The 18,147-nt window shown below is 54.0% G+C and overlaps 1 protein-coding gene across 5 annotated transcripts in view; it reads left to right on the top strand.

Annotated features, from left to right (window-relative positions):
* The window catches only part of Cltcl1 (clathrin heavy chain like 1), a 96,141-nt gene extending 78,625 nt beyond the window's left edge, over positions 1-17,516 (top strand). The window contains exons 23-33 of one of the 5 annotated variants that reach the window (XM_019207010.1): positions 2,664-2,828; positions 4,311-4,418; positions 6,264-6,431; positions 6,514-6,663; positions 10,173-10,304; positions 10,831-10,941; positions 11,105-11,275; positions 14,158-14,355; positions 16,221-16,296; positions 16,986-17,025; positions 17,162-17,516. In XM_019207010.1, the coding sequence (XP_019062555.1) occupies positions 2,664-2,828; positions 4,311-4,418; positions 6,264-6,431; positions 6,514-6,663; positions 10,173-10,304; positions 10,831-10,941; positions 11,105-11,161 (891 nt within the window). In that variant the 3' untranslated portion in view covers positions 11,162-11,275; positions 14,158-14,355; positions 16,221-16,296; positions 16,986-17,025; positions 17,162-17,516. Of the gene's footprint in view, positions 1-1,782; positions 2,000-2,663; positions 2,829-4,310; positions 4,419-6,263; positions 6,432-6,513; positions 6,664-6,882; positions 6,958-8,240; positions 8,476-10,172; positions 10,305-10,830; positions 10,942-11,104; positions 11,276-14,157; positions 14,356-16,220; positions 16,297-16,985; positions 17,026-17,161 lie in introns of those variants that run through there. The other 4 variants (XM_019207011.1, XM_019207012.1, XM_019207013.1 and 1 more) reach the window with 4 other exon arrangements.
* The last annotated feature ends 631 nt before the right edge of the window (positions 17,517-18,147 follow it).

Below are 18,147 nucleotides of genomic sequence, written 5' to 3' on the forward strand. Positions count from 1 at the left end.
TGTTCTTCACACGTTGCTGAGTTGGTATGTAAACCCCGTGTTATTTTTCCTGTTTTAGCCCCTCCAGCTCCCTCTCTCACGCATGTGCATGCCGTCTCTCTCCTTCTCTCTCTCTCTTTCTCTCTCTCTCTCTCTCTCGTGATACTGAAGATAGAACTCATGATTTTCACACTGAGTTACGTCCTCAGCCCCTTTTCTGATTTTTTGAGATGAAATCTCTCTTGATCCCCAAACCCTCTCTCGTCTTTGCCTCCATCTCTCTGCCTGCCTTTAGAGCAGAACCCATTCAGACAGCTGTCTATCTCCCTGTCTTCACTTGGCCTCCCCACCGGGCAGCCCCATGCTCCCTTCAGGCTTCTGGAACTGCTGTTGTCTGGGTCTCAGGTGGTTTCCATATTGCCGAATGCAGTGGTCAAGTTTGGGAGTGTGCTGAATCTGAAATGATCATAGCTTAGTGTAATACTTCATTCATTTATTCAATACATTGTCACTGAGCTTCTGCTGTGAGCCAGACTATGAAGCTGTAGATGCAGGAGTAAAATAGAAGTAAAATCTGTGCCCGGATAAAGACATAATGGAATATTAAGTGGTTAATTGTGAAGAGGAAGAGGCAGGGAGCTGGGGGTGGGTCAGGTGGGCATTCCAGTGTTAGATTGGGCTTCTAGGTGAGGGCTGAGTCATCCCTCTGCAGGGAGCCCTGAGACCAGACAGAATGACGAATGCGGAGGTGTTTCAGAGTGTGCAGGAGGCCTCGAGCCCAAGTGGAAAAGGCAGTAGAGGGAAGGGAGTTATTGTCCTCACTGTCAGGGCTCACTGTCGGGACTTGGGCTGTCATGCGATCTGCCCTACATAAAGCGGGTGGGGCTAGTGAGGAGTATAGGGACCCAGAACGTGGTCAGGGTGAGTGGTGAAGCACAGTCCCCTGTGGGCGTAACTGAGGAGGTACTGATAGTTTTGCTGATTGTGTCATTATAAGAAGAGAGAGGTTGGGCCGGGGGATTTAGCTCAGTGGTCCTGTGCCTGCCTCACAAGCGCGAGGTCCTGAGTTCGATCCCCAGTACCAAAAAAAAAAAAAAGTCAAGGCCTAGTCCATGTTTTGGGGTTGTGCTTGGGGAAGTAGAAACAGAATAAGGACCGTCATGGGTCAGTCAGGGCCAACCTCTGCAGGAGTTAGGGTTCAGAGAAGTCCAGGCCACAGATACGCACAGCAGCCTGTGGTGCACAAGCGAAGCTCACCGCCCTCCCCTTCCCAGGATCTCACACAGTGGATGTGGCAGTAGGGGTGTGAGGTGAGGTGGCGTGGGCCGTAGCCAGAGGCTGGGCACCCTCAACCTGACAGCAGGGAGAGGCAGAAGTGGGAAGTGGCCCAAAGGTGCAGAAGCACGCAGAGAGGGAAGGACCCGCCACAGTCAGGGGCAAGAGCCTAATTGACGAGGACACGGAGGGCCGGGGACTTAGCTCAGTGGTTCCACCACCTGCCTTGCAAGCACAAGGACCCAAGTTCAATCCCCAGTACCAAAAAAAAAGAGAGGACGCATGGAAAGAAGGCTAGAAGGAGCTGTATTTTATGTTTTGTTTCAAGAGGGGAAAGGAACAGTGGTTCCATAAGGTTGCAGGAGTGGTTTCGTACAGAGGGTGATACTGATACAGGGCTGGGATCCTGACATGCAGCAGAGTGAATCGGGGCTCAGGGGCACCAGTGGAGTTGGACTGGTCGTGAGGGGAAGTGGACAGCCACAGCCTGGTGCTGTGACACTGCTCTGACGGTGTCTGTTCTCTCAGTAATAGGAAGCCAGGTACTCACCTTGAGAAACTTGAGCTGTGAGGAGAGAAGACACGGGGATGCTGGCCAGAAGAGGACATGGGCTTCTCCGACCTGTGTGTAGCTCTGTGGGCCCAGCTAGGGAACACAGAATCAGCTCTGACAGCATGGAGAGCAGCCGAGGCTGCTGAGGGTGAATACCCACAGCCGCACAGCTTGACTGCAGCTGCCAGCCGGGTAACCCGTACAAGCTGGTACAGACAGCGTGGCAGGGGTAGTAGGGAAACTGCTGGAGTAACTTGGTCAGTGGGGTTGGGTATTTGGGACAGTGAAGTGAGCTGGACTGGGGTAGGGGCTGGGCAGAAAGTAGGTAACTGTGAGTCCCTGGGGTAGCAGGACTCTGGCAAGGTTTAAGGTATGGCTGTGGCCGTGACTGGTTACCGTCATGAGGAAGAAAAGGCTGTTGGAGCAGAGCCAGCCAGAGATTGTCAGGAATGAGAAATATCTGTAAGTGGCAGCACAGTGATGCCTGACCCGAGATTCACAGTCCACAGGTTGTAGTGGGGAGAGAAGGGAACAGCCAGGAGCAGCAAGGAGCTCCTCAGCCTGGCCAGAGGGGTTCAGGTGTGGAAAGTGGCACCCAGTGGCAGAGCCTACCCGGAGTGAGGGGAGGGGAGGGCGTCCACGGTTGGGAAACTTGCCTCACCTTCTGAGAACTCTGTGTGATTAGAAAAATGTTCCTTCTGAGGGCTGTGAATGTAGCTTAGTGATAGCTTGTGTGGCATGCACAAAACCCCAAGTTCCATCTCCAGCATCACAATTTAAAAAAACAATGCTTCTGTCAGCCCTAGAGAAACCCGTATGTGCAGGGACGTCTCTTAGCGCTCCCGATTGTCCGCAGGTGGGAGACTGCTGTTACGAAGAGGGCCTGTACGAGGCTGCCAAGCTGCTGTACAGCAGTGTTTCTAACTTCGCCTGCCTGGCGTCCACCTTGGTCCACCTTGGGGAGTATCGGGCAGCAGTGGACAGCAGCCGCAAGGCCAACAGCACCCGGACCTGGAAGGAGGTAAGCGGCAGACTGCTGGAGAGCGCTTTTTGACAGACATTCTCTCTCGTCCCTCCTGATGTGCTCTGCGTTCTTCTGCCAAGCAGCATGAGCACAGGTGCGGACTTGTGGTTCAAGCGTGGATCTCAGTCCTCTGGGATGACTCAGAGAACCTCATGAGCTAGCATATGTGATGGGAGGCAGAGGCCTTGGACAACTCCATGTGACGCCAGCTCACCACTGCCTAATAGCATAGTTACTGTAAATTGGCATTCTCGGTGTTTTGTGGCACATTGGTAGAGCAGCTGTCATAAATCCGTATTGTCTGTAAGTGCACAAGATTTTGTGAAGAGGTGAACCTCTGAAGCATCAATAAGAGACTCAAATCGTTTAAATGTTCAATATTAAGGCCTTGGTTATATTGTGTGTACATTTGCATTCAGTTCCACTTTTCAAAATGAATCGGGGGCCAGGGATTTAGCTCAGTGGTTCTGCCACCTGCCTCGCAAGCGTAAGGTCCTAAGTTTGATCCTTGGTACCAAAAAAAAAAAAAAAAAAAAAAAAAAAAAAAAAAAAAAAAAAAAAAATCAGTCAGCCAGGTGCATGCTTGAAATCCTAGCACTTGAGAGCCTAAGACGGGAGGATCAGCTCGAATTTGAGGCCAGCCTGGGCTACATCGTGAGTTCAAGGCCAGCCTGGGCTACATAGTGAGACCTTATCTCAAAAAACAAAAAGAATATGCAGTCACAGGAAAAGACATTTCCAGTAACATGGGAGAAACATGTCAAGCAGTGTATAATAAAATCCATGATGTGTGTGAGAGTTGGAGGGGTGCTAGTTTATATAGCACACTTGAAAGTAATAGGCCAGAGATTATCTCAGATTGTGACAACTGGGTTATGTGATTATTTTGTTCATCTGCGTCTTCTGCTTTATCTACTTTGAGAACATGGGCTGTCTATTGAGAATGAGGAAAGTAGGGAGACGCAGCAAGCTCAGCTCTGGTTTGGGCCTGGAGTGGTCCAGGAAGCCCTTGTAAGCATCTCAGTTCTAAGGCCCCTCTGTACAGGGACCTGCTCCATGTCTTCATGCCTGTTACAATGCAGAGCATACATAGTTCAGTGCAGACAGCAAAAGTACCACTTGACGTGCTACTCCTACGTAAACCACTCAGATACAGTATGTTCTGATGATACTTACTTTTGAGCTGTATTAAACCCTTTTGAAATCCCAAATCTCAAATTCCAACATGACTCTTTGGTCACCTAAACCAACCTTCACATCTCAAGGCTCGGAAGGAATACGTATGCTTTCTCCCATGGTCTCAAACACCTCTTTGGCCTGCAGATGATGTAATTTTTCTTCCAGTCGGGGGCAGCTCTTACAGTAATGTACTTGTTCAGAGCGCCTTGTTGGCTTACAAAGCCTCCACTTGCAATGCCAGTTACATGCACTGCTGTGGAGCTGGGCCCCGTCTTAGGGACACTCTGACCCCTTCTCTAGGTGTGCTTTGCCTGTGTAGATGGGCAAGAATTCCACCTCGCACAGCTGTGTGGCCTTCACACTGTCGTTCACGCAGATGAGCTGGAGGAGCTGATTCATTACTACCAGGTGAGGCGCTTTGCCAAGCATGCAGATGACAGTGGTATCAACACCAACTAAAGGGAAGGCTGCTCCCTGAGGACATGACCGTCACCAACAGCGTTGCATTTACAGAGAGACATGCATCATACTTACACACGGCATCATGCCTGAGGGAAAGATTCCTTCCATGTGCAGCCACCTGGTTTGTAAGCTACATTCACAGTGTCATGTTAACTTCTCTGGGCCTTACATTGGCTGGTATTGGGCTTTTACAAAATGATCTCTCTCCTCTTGTGTCTGGGCCTTTAGAGGCTAAGTGGCTTACGTAACGGGGACATCCCACAGAAAACTTGCTGCCAGTACTTGGCAAGTCGGGACAGAGCCCCTGTGTGCAGCCCGTAGTATGTGAGGATAAGATGCCCTAAGGACAAATACACAAGAGGGGTCCCAGAAGCATCCGATGAGCAGGCAGGGCACTGTTCACATTGTACCTGGGCTCTGTAATGGAGTGGCTAATGCACATTGTCAGTGCGTTGACAGTGCCAGCCCTCTACCTGTGAGATTCTTGAAGCTGTCTAGTCCTACTTCCCTGAGTGAAAGTAGCACGGAGGGGGCTCCAGCCAGCTCAGGAGAGACAACAGGGCAACAGAGCTGAGGGGTGCTAGGGAAAGCCAGGAGCAACATGGGAACACAATCTTTTGGGGGATGATTTTGCTACAGAGAACAGTAGAAAAGTTGGATGGTGGCTGGGAGGTGACAAGGGGTCAAGCTTTTTGGGCTCTTGGCAGAAAAATCAGAATATTTTCTGAAGGCCCTCTGTGGAGGAGGAATCACTAGAACAGTGGCCTTGGTGGACGACTGCCCATCTAGACAGGAGCACAGGCAGAGTGCCATAGAGTATGCAAATGCTCCAGGCGAGGGGCTCAGAATGAGGTATGAGCCGGGCGTGGTGGCACACGCCTGTAATCCCAGCACTCGGGAGACTGAGGCAGGAGGATCCCTGTGAGTTCAAGACCAGCCTGGGCTACATAGTGAGTTCCGGGTCAGTCTCAACCACATAGTGAGACCCTGTCTGTGGGGGGGGCGGTGATGGAGGTATGGAAGGCGCCCAGGGGTGGAGGAAGAGCGTGAGAGTGTGAGGCAGTCCCTGCAGTGGGCCTTCTCCAGATCTGTGGTCATAATGTGCAGGGATACAGTGCATGTGCTTGGTGTTTCTCCGGGGCTCCAGCATGGCTTTCATTCTGTGACCCAGACTTGACTTATCCAGGGGGCGTGGCTGAGAGGGCTGAGGCCGAGTGCAAGCAGCTGGCGCCACTACTGGGGACCTAGTCACATGACAAGAGGGGACAGTGGTTGCATTCTGAGTGGAGTTAGCTTATCAAAGTCGGGGTTCCTGAAGGAGTGCACTGTGGTGACAGATTAAAGCAAATCACCCTCAGACCGTGTTATGCTCATTTTGTTTTATATTTTTCACATTTCTTTTCATAAAAATGGTAACACTAAGCTGGGTATTGTGTCCACACCCCTGTAATTCCAGCCTTCAGAAGGCTGAGGCAAGAGGATTGGGAGTTTGAGGCCAGCCTGGGGCTACATAGCAAGACCCTGTCTCAAAAAAAAAGTTTTTTTTTTAATACAACACTAATTTGTACTTAAACTTGAGAATTGCAGTGTTATGGGCGATTTCTCAACATTGACCCAATGTGCTCCATCTCGTAACTAGGTGAAGTGGTGTAATCTGCAGTTCTTTGTATCTCCTCAAGATCACTCACAGCCACTGCACTTGGCTTGTACTTGCCCTCTCTTTGGTATGGGTCTGGCTGCGGGCAGGTGCACAGTTCTTTTGCCCTATTTGTGGGTGTTGTTGGTTGCCAGGATCGTGGCTACTTTGAGGAGCTCATCTCCCTGCTGGAGGCAGCCCTGGGCCTGGACCAGGCCCACATGGGCATGTTCACAGAGCTGTCCATCCTCTACTCCAAGTTCAAGCCGCAGAAGATGCCAGAGCACCTGGAGCTCTTCTGGTCTCGGGTCAATATCCCAAAGGTACCTGTGCCCTCCTCAAGGTTCTGGCTGCCAAGTCTTCAAGTAACACATGCCAGTTCTTACCTGTGCCTTCCCTGTTCAGGTGCTGAGGGCCGCAGAGCAGGCACACCTCTGGGCCGAGCTGGTATTTCTCTATGACAAACATGAAGAGTACGATAATGCCATCCTTACCATGATGAGTCACCCCACTGAGGCCTGGAAAGAAAATCAGTTCAAAGATATCATTGCCAAGGTAAGCATTGCCGAGAACCGGAGCCTGCCTGGCTGCCAGCCACTGCCGGGCTTTGTCCTGTGGGTGGGGGACACAAAACTGCCGGCTGCAGTGAAAGAGCACTCAGTCTCGCTGGGCCAAGCAGAACCCTGAACGCTATTGGCTACCACCGCGGTCGGGTGGTGTCGAGTTTGGGTAGTAGCATCAAGCCAGCCATCGCTGCTGTATGTTTCTGGTCAGAGTGCAGCCTCAGGACCTGTCCTCTGCTCAACTCTGCGTGCAGATTAGAAGAGGATGAAATTCTGTCAGTCCCAGGTATCTGTTTTGTTCCCAGTGTCTTGGGGTAAATAACTGGCCCGCCAGCCTCTCCCCTCTGCTATCTGCCAGTGAGAAGGACGCAGCCTGACTGCATCTGGTCCCACCACTTTTCGCTCAGGGCCAGAGCTTTCTGGCAGTTACTGCCTTCCCCGGGGATCTTCTCTTCCATGTGCAGCTGGTGCAGTACTCGCGGGTGGTGGCTGGGGTGCCAAGGGAGGTCTTTGGCTCCTGGGAACTGTGTGGAAGAAGAGTCAGCCTTCAGGTCAGACAACACGCTTACAAGGCCCTCGAGCAGGGCCATCCATGTTACCTGACTTGGAAGTGATGGGGCAGCTCACCTTGTGCAGCATCTGCAGGTTTCTGGTAGAACTCAGGCGGGTAACACGCTGCTGTGGCCCATGCCAGGTGGATAGGTCCACGTGCTGCACCCTCCACACCTAATCTATTCTGTGGTTACCTTTTCTGTTTAACTCCTCAGATATTTAAAATGACATACCCCAGTTGAAGTAGTGCTTATTTCTTAGTGTACATAAAATAACAGCAGTGTAGGGCCAGGGATTTAGCTCAGTGGTGCTGCTGCCTGCCTTGCAAGCCCAAGGACCCGAGTTCAATCCCAGTGCCCAAAAAATAAAAAGATAAATAACGGCAGGAAATATAAAGCCTGTCATGTAGAAGAGCCATGTCTCTCGTCTGCCGTCCATGGGTCTCTAAGGCACGTGATACACAAAGCTTCTGCCACACTGTGCTGTGTGGAAGACACGTAACATCAGGTCCTAACGTGAAGGGCGAACGGTGCAGAAACGACATTCCCAGTCTAACAGGACACTAGCCTGTGCGGGACCAGTCAGTGTGTTACAGACACAAGGGACAAGACGCTGTGGGGTCTACCCAGTACTTGGCCGGGCAGTGACAGGCCAAGCAGGGGACTTGCTGATACAGATGGGGTTGGCATCTGGCCGTGCTACTCACCATCCCTGTCACTGTGGCCCGGGAACATCATCACTGCAAACTTGAGTTATACCTCAGTGAAATGGACACAGTGGTTCCTCCCTACGAGTGGTCGGTGGCAGGGACCTCGATACAGGGGTGCTTCTCATTCATGGTAAGGTGCTGTCATTAGGAGCAACCCAGGTGGTCACCTGGAGTTCGTTGCAAATTCTCCAAAACTGAGAAGTAGCCCTACCCCCTGAGGTGCTGGGGCACAGTGGACATGAGGTGCATGATGCCCTCAGCACAGCTCTAATGGGCACAGCCCATTAGGTGTTCCTGATCCGTTGCAGGGCCAGCAACCTCACCAGGATGTGTCCCAGCATGGCTCCAGGGAACAGCACTGCACAGATGCCAGTGCTCCCTAGGCAAAACAGTAGATGTGGCAGATGGTCCGTAGAACCCACGGAACTCTGGAGGGACAGAGGACTCCAGATCCTGCACCTTAGCGCCAGTGCCTGCGGTGGGAGTGTGGCTAATCGTATCACCCCGAGGGATATACGGCAGGCAGCCTGGTATGCATTTGGACTTGTTTAACAGGGCTGAGAACGTCCATCACCCCGGTGCCCATGTGGGGAAAGCCAGGACGAGTGCCTGGTTTCAGTGACCGCCACCATCAACCCCACCAGCTCACGGCCTGTCGTGAGAGCCTTAGAGATACGTGCGTTCCTGTACTCCGTCCGCTAGGCCCACGGTTATCCTGAGGCACCATGCGGTTGGCAAGCAGTGTAAGTGGGACTTGTCAGGAAAGGTGGCCTTAAAATCTACCTGTGCGCCTCATCCTGTGGGACATCCCTTCTGCTTGTTAGATGACTTGGTAAACGGACTAGCCCGAAAGGATGACAAGTTTCTGAGAGCTAATGTCACCATATCCACGACAACCAGGGAACCAAGGCTGGGGGCAGGCCATTGCACGGGGAGCATTGTAACAGCAGAATCTCTGGTGCCAAGTGCTCCAGCATAAGAGGGAAAGCATGGCCAGGTGCTGTAATCCCAGCACTCTGGGAGACTGCAGCAGGGTGACAATGCATGCTGAGCAGTTTAGACCTGTCTCAAATTAGAGATAAGCTGGGCATGGTAGCACAGGCCTGTAATCCAACACTCGGGAGGCTAAAGCAGGAGGATCACTGTGAGTTTGAGGTCATCTTCGGCTACATAGTGAGTTCAAGGCCAGCCTGAGCTACATAGTGAGACCCTGTCTCAAAAATCAAAACAAACAAAATGTATCAAAAGGGCTGGGGATTTAGCTCAGTGTGAAGGCCCTGAGTTTGATCCCAAGTACTGAAAGAAAAAGGAAAAAAATTAAAAAAGCAAAAGCACAAAGAAGCAAGAGAGGCTAAAGTAGTTGGTAAACCATGGAAGGCCACAGTGGCACTCGCCTCCAGCCTGCTGGCCTGCATACCTCGTCAGGCCCCACACAGCTGCTGGGCCACTAACTCCAGCCTTGGAGGTGCCCACTGTGCTCATGCCTGACCCCTGGCGGGGCTGATGCACTGGGCATGTCCCATGTACACTCCGGTGTCCCTGCTTGCTTATATGGACACACAACATGCTGGCCTGGGTCATTCCCTTCCAGAAGCCAAACACCACCTTCCCCATGAACAGCAGAGCTCTGTGCAGGCCCTGGACATCATTCTGTAGTCACAGGCTATGAAGTGACTTGCCAGTGAAGAAGAGAGTGGCAGCAAGCCAAGGGAGAGGGACCCGTGGCCTCGTCCACCAGAATGACCAGTCCTCTTCTGTGGGTGCCTCTTGGCCTCGGGCTACTGTTGGGTTCATTAAGGTCTGAGAGTCACAGTCTTTGGCTTAAAAGCACTGGAGGTGTATTAGGATGCACTGCCGACATGGTTACAGAACAGGAAGGGCTGGAGGCATCTCCCTGAATAAAACACTGTGATTCTTCGTTTTGATGTTTGGGTTTATTCTGGCTCAGTATACTTCATTTGCTTAACAGCTGGAGCATCTGCTACTGATAGAGCATCAGTCTGTGTCAGATACTGGTGTAGCTGCGAGGATGAGGCAGGCAAGAAACAAGAATCCACAGGGTGTCATGTTTCTGTGGAGAAAAGTTCCACAGAAATGGAAAGGATATGTCGGGCCCTTCAGTTACGTGGGTGTCAAGACAGGTCTCACCCTACGGTGCCATTCGAACAAAAACCAGAAGGTGGCGCAGTGGAGCTGGGGAGGCCGGACAGGGACTGATCCTCGGCTTTGCTCCCTTCCAGGTGGCCAATGTGGAGCTCTATTACAAAGCCCTGCAGTTCTGCTTGGATTACAAGCCTTTGCTCGTAAATGACCTGCTCCTGGTGCTGTCACCCCGGCTAGACCACACCAGGACCGTCAGCTTCTTCTCAAAGGTGAGTTGGCCAGAACCCCGTGTCTGAAGAGAAAGGGTGTCAGGAAAGCGCTGCTGAGGCCACTTGGAAGGTAGCACCTTCTTCAACAGATCTTAAATTTCCATATTCCATTTACTAGAGTGCTTTAGGCTTCAGGTACAAGTTTGTATTCCCAGCTGGGCGTGGTGGCGCAGCCTGTAATCCCAGCACTCGGGAGGCTGAGGCAGGAGGATCGCTGTGAGTTCGAGACCAGCCTGGGCTACATAGTGAGCTCTGGGTCAGTCTCAACTACATAGTGAGACCCTGTCTCAAAAAACCAAAACAAAAAGCGATTGTATTCCCATCCCTACCCACAAATTAAGCAGTATTGAATGAGTGTCCCAAACTGTCCCCTTTGTATCGGTGTGTGTAGGCCTATTGGTCTTCGTTGTCTGGAAGGTACCCTGTGGCTCCTAGACTAACCTGTGCCGACCTACACCTCTCATTGGTGTGTTCTGGGTACCCCCTACCCAGACCAAGGGCCTTGACCATTTTCCCCACTTGTCAGGCAGGCCAGCTGCCCCTGGTGAAGCCTTACCTACGGTCCGTCCAGAGCTGTAACAACAAGAGTGTGAATGAGGCAGTCAACCACCTGCTGACCGAGGAGGAAGACTATCAGGTGGGTGTGGGTAAGGCAGCCCAGATGCTGACAGGCCCCTCCGTACCTGCCAGCCATTCCCACAGCAGGCTGTGGGCACCAGTAGGCAGGTGGGCGGGGGTCTCTTTGTATTCCTGGTGCCCTTCTCCCTGCCTCCCACCTCACAGAAGGGCTGTCTTCCTAGGGCTTGAGGGTATCTATCGATGCCTATGACAACTTTGACAACGTCAGCCTGGCTTAGCACCTGGAGAAGAACCCGCTGATTGAGTTCAGGCGCATTGCAGCCCATCTGTACACGGCCGACAACCGGTGGACTGAGAGCGTGGAACTCTGCAAGAAGGACCGTCTCTACAAGGTTGGTGGCCACAGCCTGTTTCACTTTGGACCAGCCACTTTGCTGTACTTCCTGATGCCTTGAGGGAGGTGCAGTAAGGAATCTCACGCCCTTTCCTCTCCCTAAGACCTGACTCAGTTTTACCGGGAGATCCTCAAGGGGGATTAGAAGATTGATGGTAAGGGAGGATTGTTTTTAGAACATGAATTGAAAGTTGGGAGAGGTCTCAAGCCCCTTAGAAATGATTTAGTTGGATTGAACAGCTCTTAGAGTCCTGGAGTTGATTCTTCTCCAGCAGGTACATGAGTTTTACTGTAGCCCAGCCTGGTCTCGGACTCCCCACAGTACCCTGCTTAGCCTCCTGAGCGCTGGGATTACATGTGTGTACCACCACACCCAGTGTAAGATCCACTTCTAGTCACCACTCTAATTTCTGTCAAGATTGTACAATTTTTAAAACTATGTTTCAGTGATTTGTTTCTGCCAGTGAGAGGGGTTCAGCATCACCGTGAGATTTAAATCCGGGAATCTGCTAGTCAGGTTGGGCTGCCCAGAGGAACTGTCAAGGCCCTGAAGGCATTGCCAACTTCCGCTCAGTTGACCGGCCACTGGGACCAAGAGCTGTGCACTGGGCCCTTGTGGTGACACATATGTGGCTCCACGTGCTGGGGCTGCAACTACTAGGAAAGCAGGTAGTGGTCTGGACCTGACGATGTTAGTCCTCTAGGGTGTCTGGACATCACGGGCCTAGCACAGGAGCCCCACTGTCACAGCGCCCGAGCTGTGGCTTAGACCCCACCAAATCCCGTGACCCTTGATGTCAGAACTACATGAAGCTTCGCCCCAGGTTGTCACCTCCGATGTCTTGGGTTGTTCCATGACTCTAGCCCTTAGTCACAGTCCTTGTGGTCCTTCCCGAGAGCCGATAAAGCACCTGCAGAAGGACCCAAGAAGAAATGCTGGTGAGACCCTGAGATCACACGGAAGGTACCGGGAGCTGGCTGCTGGGAGGCAGTGGTAGGATCAGACACGTCTTGTCCCTCCAGTCACGGCCACTCAGTCCTGTCCCCAGGCTCCCTGCCAGAGACGTGCGTGCACGGCTTCCTCACCGGCAGACTCTGATGAGTTAGCGGTGGGGTGGCCTCCTGCAGCCGGGGAGCCCCTCAGAGCCTGTGAAACAAGACCACCGGTAGCCTGGAGCAGCGAGTCTGGCCCCCGGGGAGCTTGTATTTGGCACAGCCGTGAACATGGCGCTCCACACAGGCGGTAGAGCGCAGCGATGGTGCCCAGGAGTCCCCGACGTTCAGGTGATTCCCTTGCAGGTGTTGGCACTGCCACGCGGGAGCAGCGTTAGACCCTCCCGGGAATCCTTTTCATGTCACATTGCGCTCAGTTAGGGAAAAGTATTCCCAGCAGAGTTAGATAGAAGCAGCCTGGACAGTGGCAGCTTGAAGCCTGAAGTACAGTCAGGTTGGCCACCATCTGGAGCCACGTAGGTGAGACAGGCCAGGCAAGAGCCAAGGAAGGACCAGGACCCTGTCGCACCTGTGGGTAAACAGCGAGAGCCACGAGCAGTGAAGTAGGTGTAGGCACGGAGGGGTGCGGCCACAGCAGTGTCCTGGAGGAGAGGTAGACACAGACAGACAGGAATCCAGAGCGACCCTGGGAGTGGCGCCGGCCAGCTGACGATGAGAAAGGGGAGGGCTGCGGGTTCCAGGCTGCAAGAGAGGGGTGCCGGGGAACAGCCGCGCTGGGCTCCTAGAGCTTCTGTGTCCTCTAGAAAGCCGCTCGAGGCAGCGGGACTCAGTCTGGAGCCCAGGGCTCTGGAAAGGCCCAAGCCCCGTGGGAGACAGCGCACAGAGGCAGAGGTTAAAGACCAGCCGAGGGTGGCCAAGCCAAACACCCGTGACCGCATGGCATCAGAAGTCCTCAGAGGAGCCCTGCGGGCTTCCTGGAGCTTTCACTCGATCTCAGCAGACTGTACCACCTGTGTGGGCTGAGGCAGGACTGAGCAAGCAACTGGGAATTGGTTCAGGAGGAAGGATGTGAGGGCCACCCCGGGCTGGCTCAGCAGGGCTTACTGAAAAGTATCTCCGAGTGGAACTCGGCTCATGTCGGAGCGGCAGTGGGTCCGTGCTCCCGGTCCTCTCCACAAGCTATGCCCAGATCGCACACAGTCAGTGAGGAACTAGTTGAATGACCACGGACAAGTGACTTCACCTCAGGGTCTCAGTCGCCTAGTCTTTGAAAAGGGCCAGTGACACCTGCTGCAAAGAGTTACGCCAAAGCTGAGGCAAGCTGGCTCATGGGGCTAGAAATAGCCGCAAGAGAACTACGCACTAGTTTCCTACCTAACAATGTGGGTAGCTTTTTGTAAATGATGTTTTAGACTAAGGCATTTGCAAGTTTGAAAACAGCAATTAGAGGTTTTGAGGGACTTGAAGAAAAGGCAGATTGCTGTCTCCTAAGCAGGAGTCCCACCCTTGTAGCTCGCTGTTCCCTCCACACTGGGTCAGGTTCCAGAGGGAGGCAGTCAGTGGGCCTGAGCGAGTACCCTCCCAAAGCTCCCCAGAGCAACCCTGCACACTCCCTGTGCTCTGCTCCCAGGTCCCTGTCCCTGAGGTGGAGCCGTGTCTCCTGGAGTGTCACACCTGTCTGTGCCGTTTTGGGGCAGCTCCGGGACTGAGGGGACCACACTCGGTCCCCGACAGACGCCCTGGAGATGGCCCTCCCATTTCTTAGAGGACAGCAGGTGCTCAGGGCATTTCAGGCGTGTCCACACTTGCTCTGCACAGAAAGGGAGCCTTCGTGGAACCTGGCACTGCTACCCTGCCCAACCACTTGCAGGCTCAAGGCCTCTGCTGAGCAGGGTGGCCCATGCTTTGTGTTTGCCTCGGCCACAGGACGCCATGCAGCATGCTGCAGAATCACGTGATCCTGAGCTTGCCAAGAAGTTGCTGCAGTGGTTCCTGGAGGAAGGCAAGCCAGAGTGCTTCGCAGCCTCTCTCCTCACCTGCTGTGGCCTGCGTCACCCACATGTGGTACTCGAACTGGCCCGGAGACACAGCCTCACCGACTTTGCCATGCCCTACTCCATCCAGGTGAGTCCTGGACCCTGCACGGCACAGCCCATCCCTGGCCGTGACCCTGGCTCTGGGCCTGCTCGATGACAGCCCAGGTTGCCCGACAAGTCCTGGCCTGCCTCCGGGAACGGCCTTTCCCATCCATGATCAAGTACGACATCTGTACAATATTACCCACTGGAAAAATCACTGCAGGGCACTGAGCAGCACTGAGCACTCGCTGCTCACAGCAGCTCTCCTCTGCCTTGCCTGGGTAGCTGCGGCAGCACACACTGCTTGGGAGCAGAGCGGGCCTGCTTGGTGGTGCCAGCGCTCCTTGGAGCCTCCGGCACACAGCCCATTGGACTCCATGCGGACCAGGCTGTCTGCCCTCAGAGCGCCCAAGAGACTCTCAGTGTAGCGGTTAGCAACCATTTTGGTGGTGACCTCCTTCTGCCCAGCACTTGGTAGAAGTATTACCACATTGCTTCGTCTTTGCAACAGCTATAGAGAGGACGACTTTACCTTCCTCACTGAGGTGACCGTGACCGTGTCTGGGTAGCAAAGTCCTACGAAAAACAAGAGCCAAGGTATATTATGTAAAGGTATCAATTCCCGATGATGAATGTCACTAGATGGTATACCTAAAATGTACCAATAAATTTAATTTTTTAAAAGTTCTAGGAGGCCCTTCTGGGATCCGGCTTCAGCCACTGTCCAGAGATCTGTGTCACCTGGCCCAGTTGTTTGTAGCACTACTGAAAAGCTATCTGTTGACAGCACCTTCTTGCCCTTCCCCCCACACACCGAGCCTCCTACAAAGCAGCCTTCTACAAGCCTCCTGCTGAGGCTTCTTGCCACGGTGTGAGGAAAGAGTGCCTGGGTCGGTGTGAGCTAGGACAGAAACAGTAACATGGTGCCTCAGGGCTGCCTGCTGTCTGCCCAGCCCTTGAGGAGAGCCGCCTGAGAGAGCAGTCGGGGCCGTCACCCTGCTGCGCCATAGTGAACCAGTCCCTTCACCCAGCATGTCTGGACACTCCCTGGGGACCTTCCCGGCTGAGGGAAAGCAGTCTTGCCTCATGGCCTGAGTCCCAGGAGACACAAACTGGTTGGATTTAGAAGGCTGTTGCTTCCCCCAACACAGTGGGGTAGTAGCTCCCTGTAGAAGGCATGTGTTGTGTGGAGTTGCTGCAGGAACTGCACATTCTCAAAGTGAGCTGCCTTCTCCTTTCCTTGCAGTGTAATGACCTGCAAGTGGCTGACTTTTTGGAGGCCCTGCCAAGGACAAGTGTAGCTTGAAACTCTCTGAGACAGTAGAGGCCCATGGGTTAACACGTGAGGAATGCAGGCCCACCCAGACCTCAAAGCAGGAAACATCTCCTGTGGATTTGGGGGCTCGTGTACACCGTGTGTTGTGGTTGATGGTGTTTGTGGCCGTTGTTAAACTTGGACGGCACTGCAGCTGCACAGCTAACCCAGGGTTGGCCAACGATTCTCAGTCACTTGCTAGCTCCGGGGCTCTCAGTCACCGGCTACCCACTCTCTGCCCCCAAAACTGTTTTTGCCAGAGCCAGATAAGATGCCTGTCACCACGGGGAGGGCTCTGTGGTGTGTCCCTGTGTTCAGAGGAAGACGGAGGCTGGAGGCTGGAGGCCCAAGAAGCCTCTGAGCTAGAACTGCAGCTGGGGCTTCACTAGGGATCTGCCGGCTCCCCAGATCCCCAGCCTTCACCTCACTGTGGCCTCCCTGCACTGGAGTGGAATGGGGTGTAGCACAGGCCACTGACACCGCTCCCGTCCACATGCTCAACTCCGAACTGTCCGAGGGGCCTCCTGCTCCATGTCCACCGAGAGCGTAGGCTGTTTTCTGTCAGGTAGATGCTCACCTGCTCCCGCTTCTCACAGGTTGACGAACTGGATGCCGTAGAGAGCCTGTGCAAGCAAGAGCAGCATGTTGGGGCGCCCACCCCGCTCATGTCTGGTAGGCGGCACCCTGGGGTGGGAAAGGCTACCGGCATTCACACTACCCTGGCTGGGCTTCAGGTGGAGATAGGCTGGCTGTGGTGGCACATGCCTGTCATTCCAGTACTCGGGAGACTGAGGCAGGAGGATTGCTTCGAGTTCAAGGAGAGCTAGATAGTTCAAGGTCAGCCTGAACTATAAAGCCAGACCGGTCTTTAAAAAAAATGATGGGGATAAAGATGGAAATGGAGGCCAGGGATTTAGCTCAGTGGTTCTGCCTCCTGCCTCGAGAGCATAAGGTCCTGAGTTTGGTCCCTGGTACGAGGGGAAAAAAAAAAAGACGGAAATGGCTGGGTAGAGCAGGAAGAAGCAGCCCAGGGGCTCCCAGCATGGAAGTCCGTGTGTCAGGAGCACTGGCATGCCCCGCATCCTCCACATCCTGACAGGGGTGCTCCCCGGGGCTGCCCTGCTTCTGCGTCTTGCCCTGACTGGTCCTGGGCATCACGGCTGTTGCTTGCTTTTGCCGGAAGGTCTTTGCACGTAAGAACCTGCCCGGGATGGCCTGGTGCGAAGCAGACTGGAGAGCCTGTTGTGTCTAAGTGCACACTGCAGGGCTAACGCAGCATGCAGCACAACAGCTGGGCTCCAGTGCGTCCTCCCCAGGGTTGGGCTACCCGTGTGCCATTACTGTCCATCTGATTTTTTTAGATCTTGTTGGGCACGAATGAGACTCAGCTGATTGTGCTCAGTAAGTGTCCCACTTTTCTCCCACATATCCACTGCCCTGTGCCTCAGGCTGGTCCTAGCAACCCTGCTTCTTTGGCCCCTAGCTCAGGAGCAGCCGAGAGAGGAGCTCTGCTCACCGTGGGCTTCTCCCTCTATAGGCCAGCAGCTGATACTGACGGCGGGTCCTGCGGCGGCGCAGCCCCTGCGGGCTTCCCCTGGATGCTCAGCCACGTCGGCCTCCGTGCATGGCTTCAGTGTGCAGCGGGAGCGGGAGCCAGAAGGCATTAGCCTTTCCAAGAAACATGGCACTCCGAAAGCACAGAGGACTCCCACTTGGGAGAAGGATGCCTGGATATTATTTATTTTTGCTGAGGCCTATTGACACCACTTCTGAGCCCTCGCAGGGCCTGGGGAGGCCAAGGTAGACAGTGACTGCCCACGAAGACCACCACCAGTTGCCGGCAGGAAGGTGGTCGCCTGCCGGTTGGGCCTCTGGCTGGAGCCAGGCGTGGCTAGGGACCCTCGTCTGCAAGGATTCCCTGGAGTTTAGGAGGGGCGCTCTTCACTCCAGCTTGGCTAGAGCTCCCCCTCCAGACCGCTTTGCGGACACAATAGGAACATTTCATTAACAGGACTCAGCCTCCCGCCGACCATGAATATTAAAATCGGTTTCTCAAGGCGAAGTTTCTCTGCTTGATGCTCGTTTGGGTGGGAGGGACGGACGGGAGCGGCTTCCCTAGGCCCTGCAACCTACTAAAGGGAGCCTGGGACCTCTTGGGTCCAGGGGACCTGGGTGTGCCCAGAAAAACAGCATGGGACAATGCAGCCGGGTTGGATTTAGGTCTTTTCCTGAACACACTTGCTGCACGGAGCTCTAAATCCGGGAGTGGAGCAGGGTAGTAATCACAGCCCGTGGGGTGTCCCAGGCCACGCTCGAACCACAGGGAGGGGACTGTGCAAGTGTCTTGGGGAGGGCCTGCTAAGGATCCCCGGGATTCTGTGCTTCGGGCCGACTCCGGGGTTCGCCGCGGGCGCTATGGGAACCGCACCTTGACCCACACTGCCCGGGTGGCGAAGCGCCACCTCAGAAGACTCCTCCGTCGGCCCGCAGGGGGGCCCGGCGTCGGCCATTGGTTGCGCTCCG

The sequence above is a fragment of the Fukomys damarensis genome, unplaced genomic scaffold (genome assembly GCF_012274545.1).
Source record: "Fukomys damarensis isolate Sample0158 unplaced genomic scaffold, DMR_v1.0_HiC HiC_scaffold_34, whole genome shotgun sequence".
Lineage (NCBI taxonomy): Eukaryota > Metazoa > Chordata > Mammalia > Rodentia > Bathyergidae > Fukomys > Fukomys damarensis.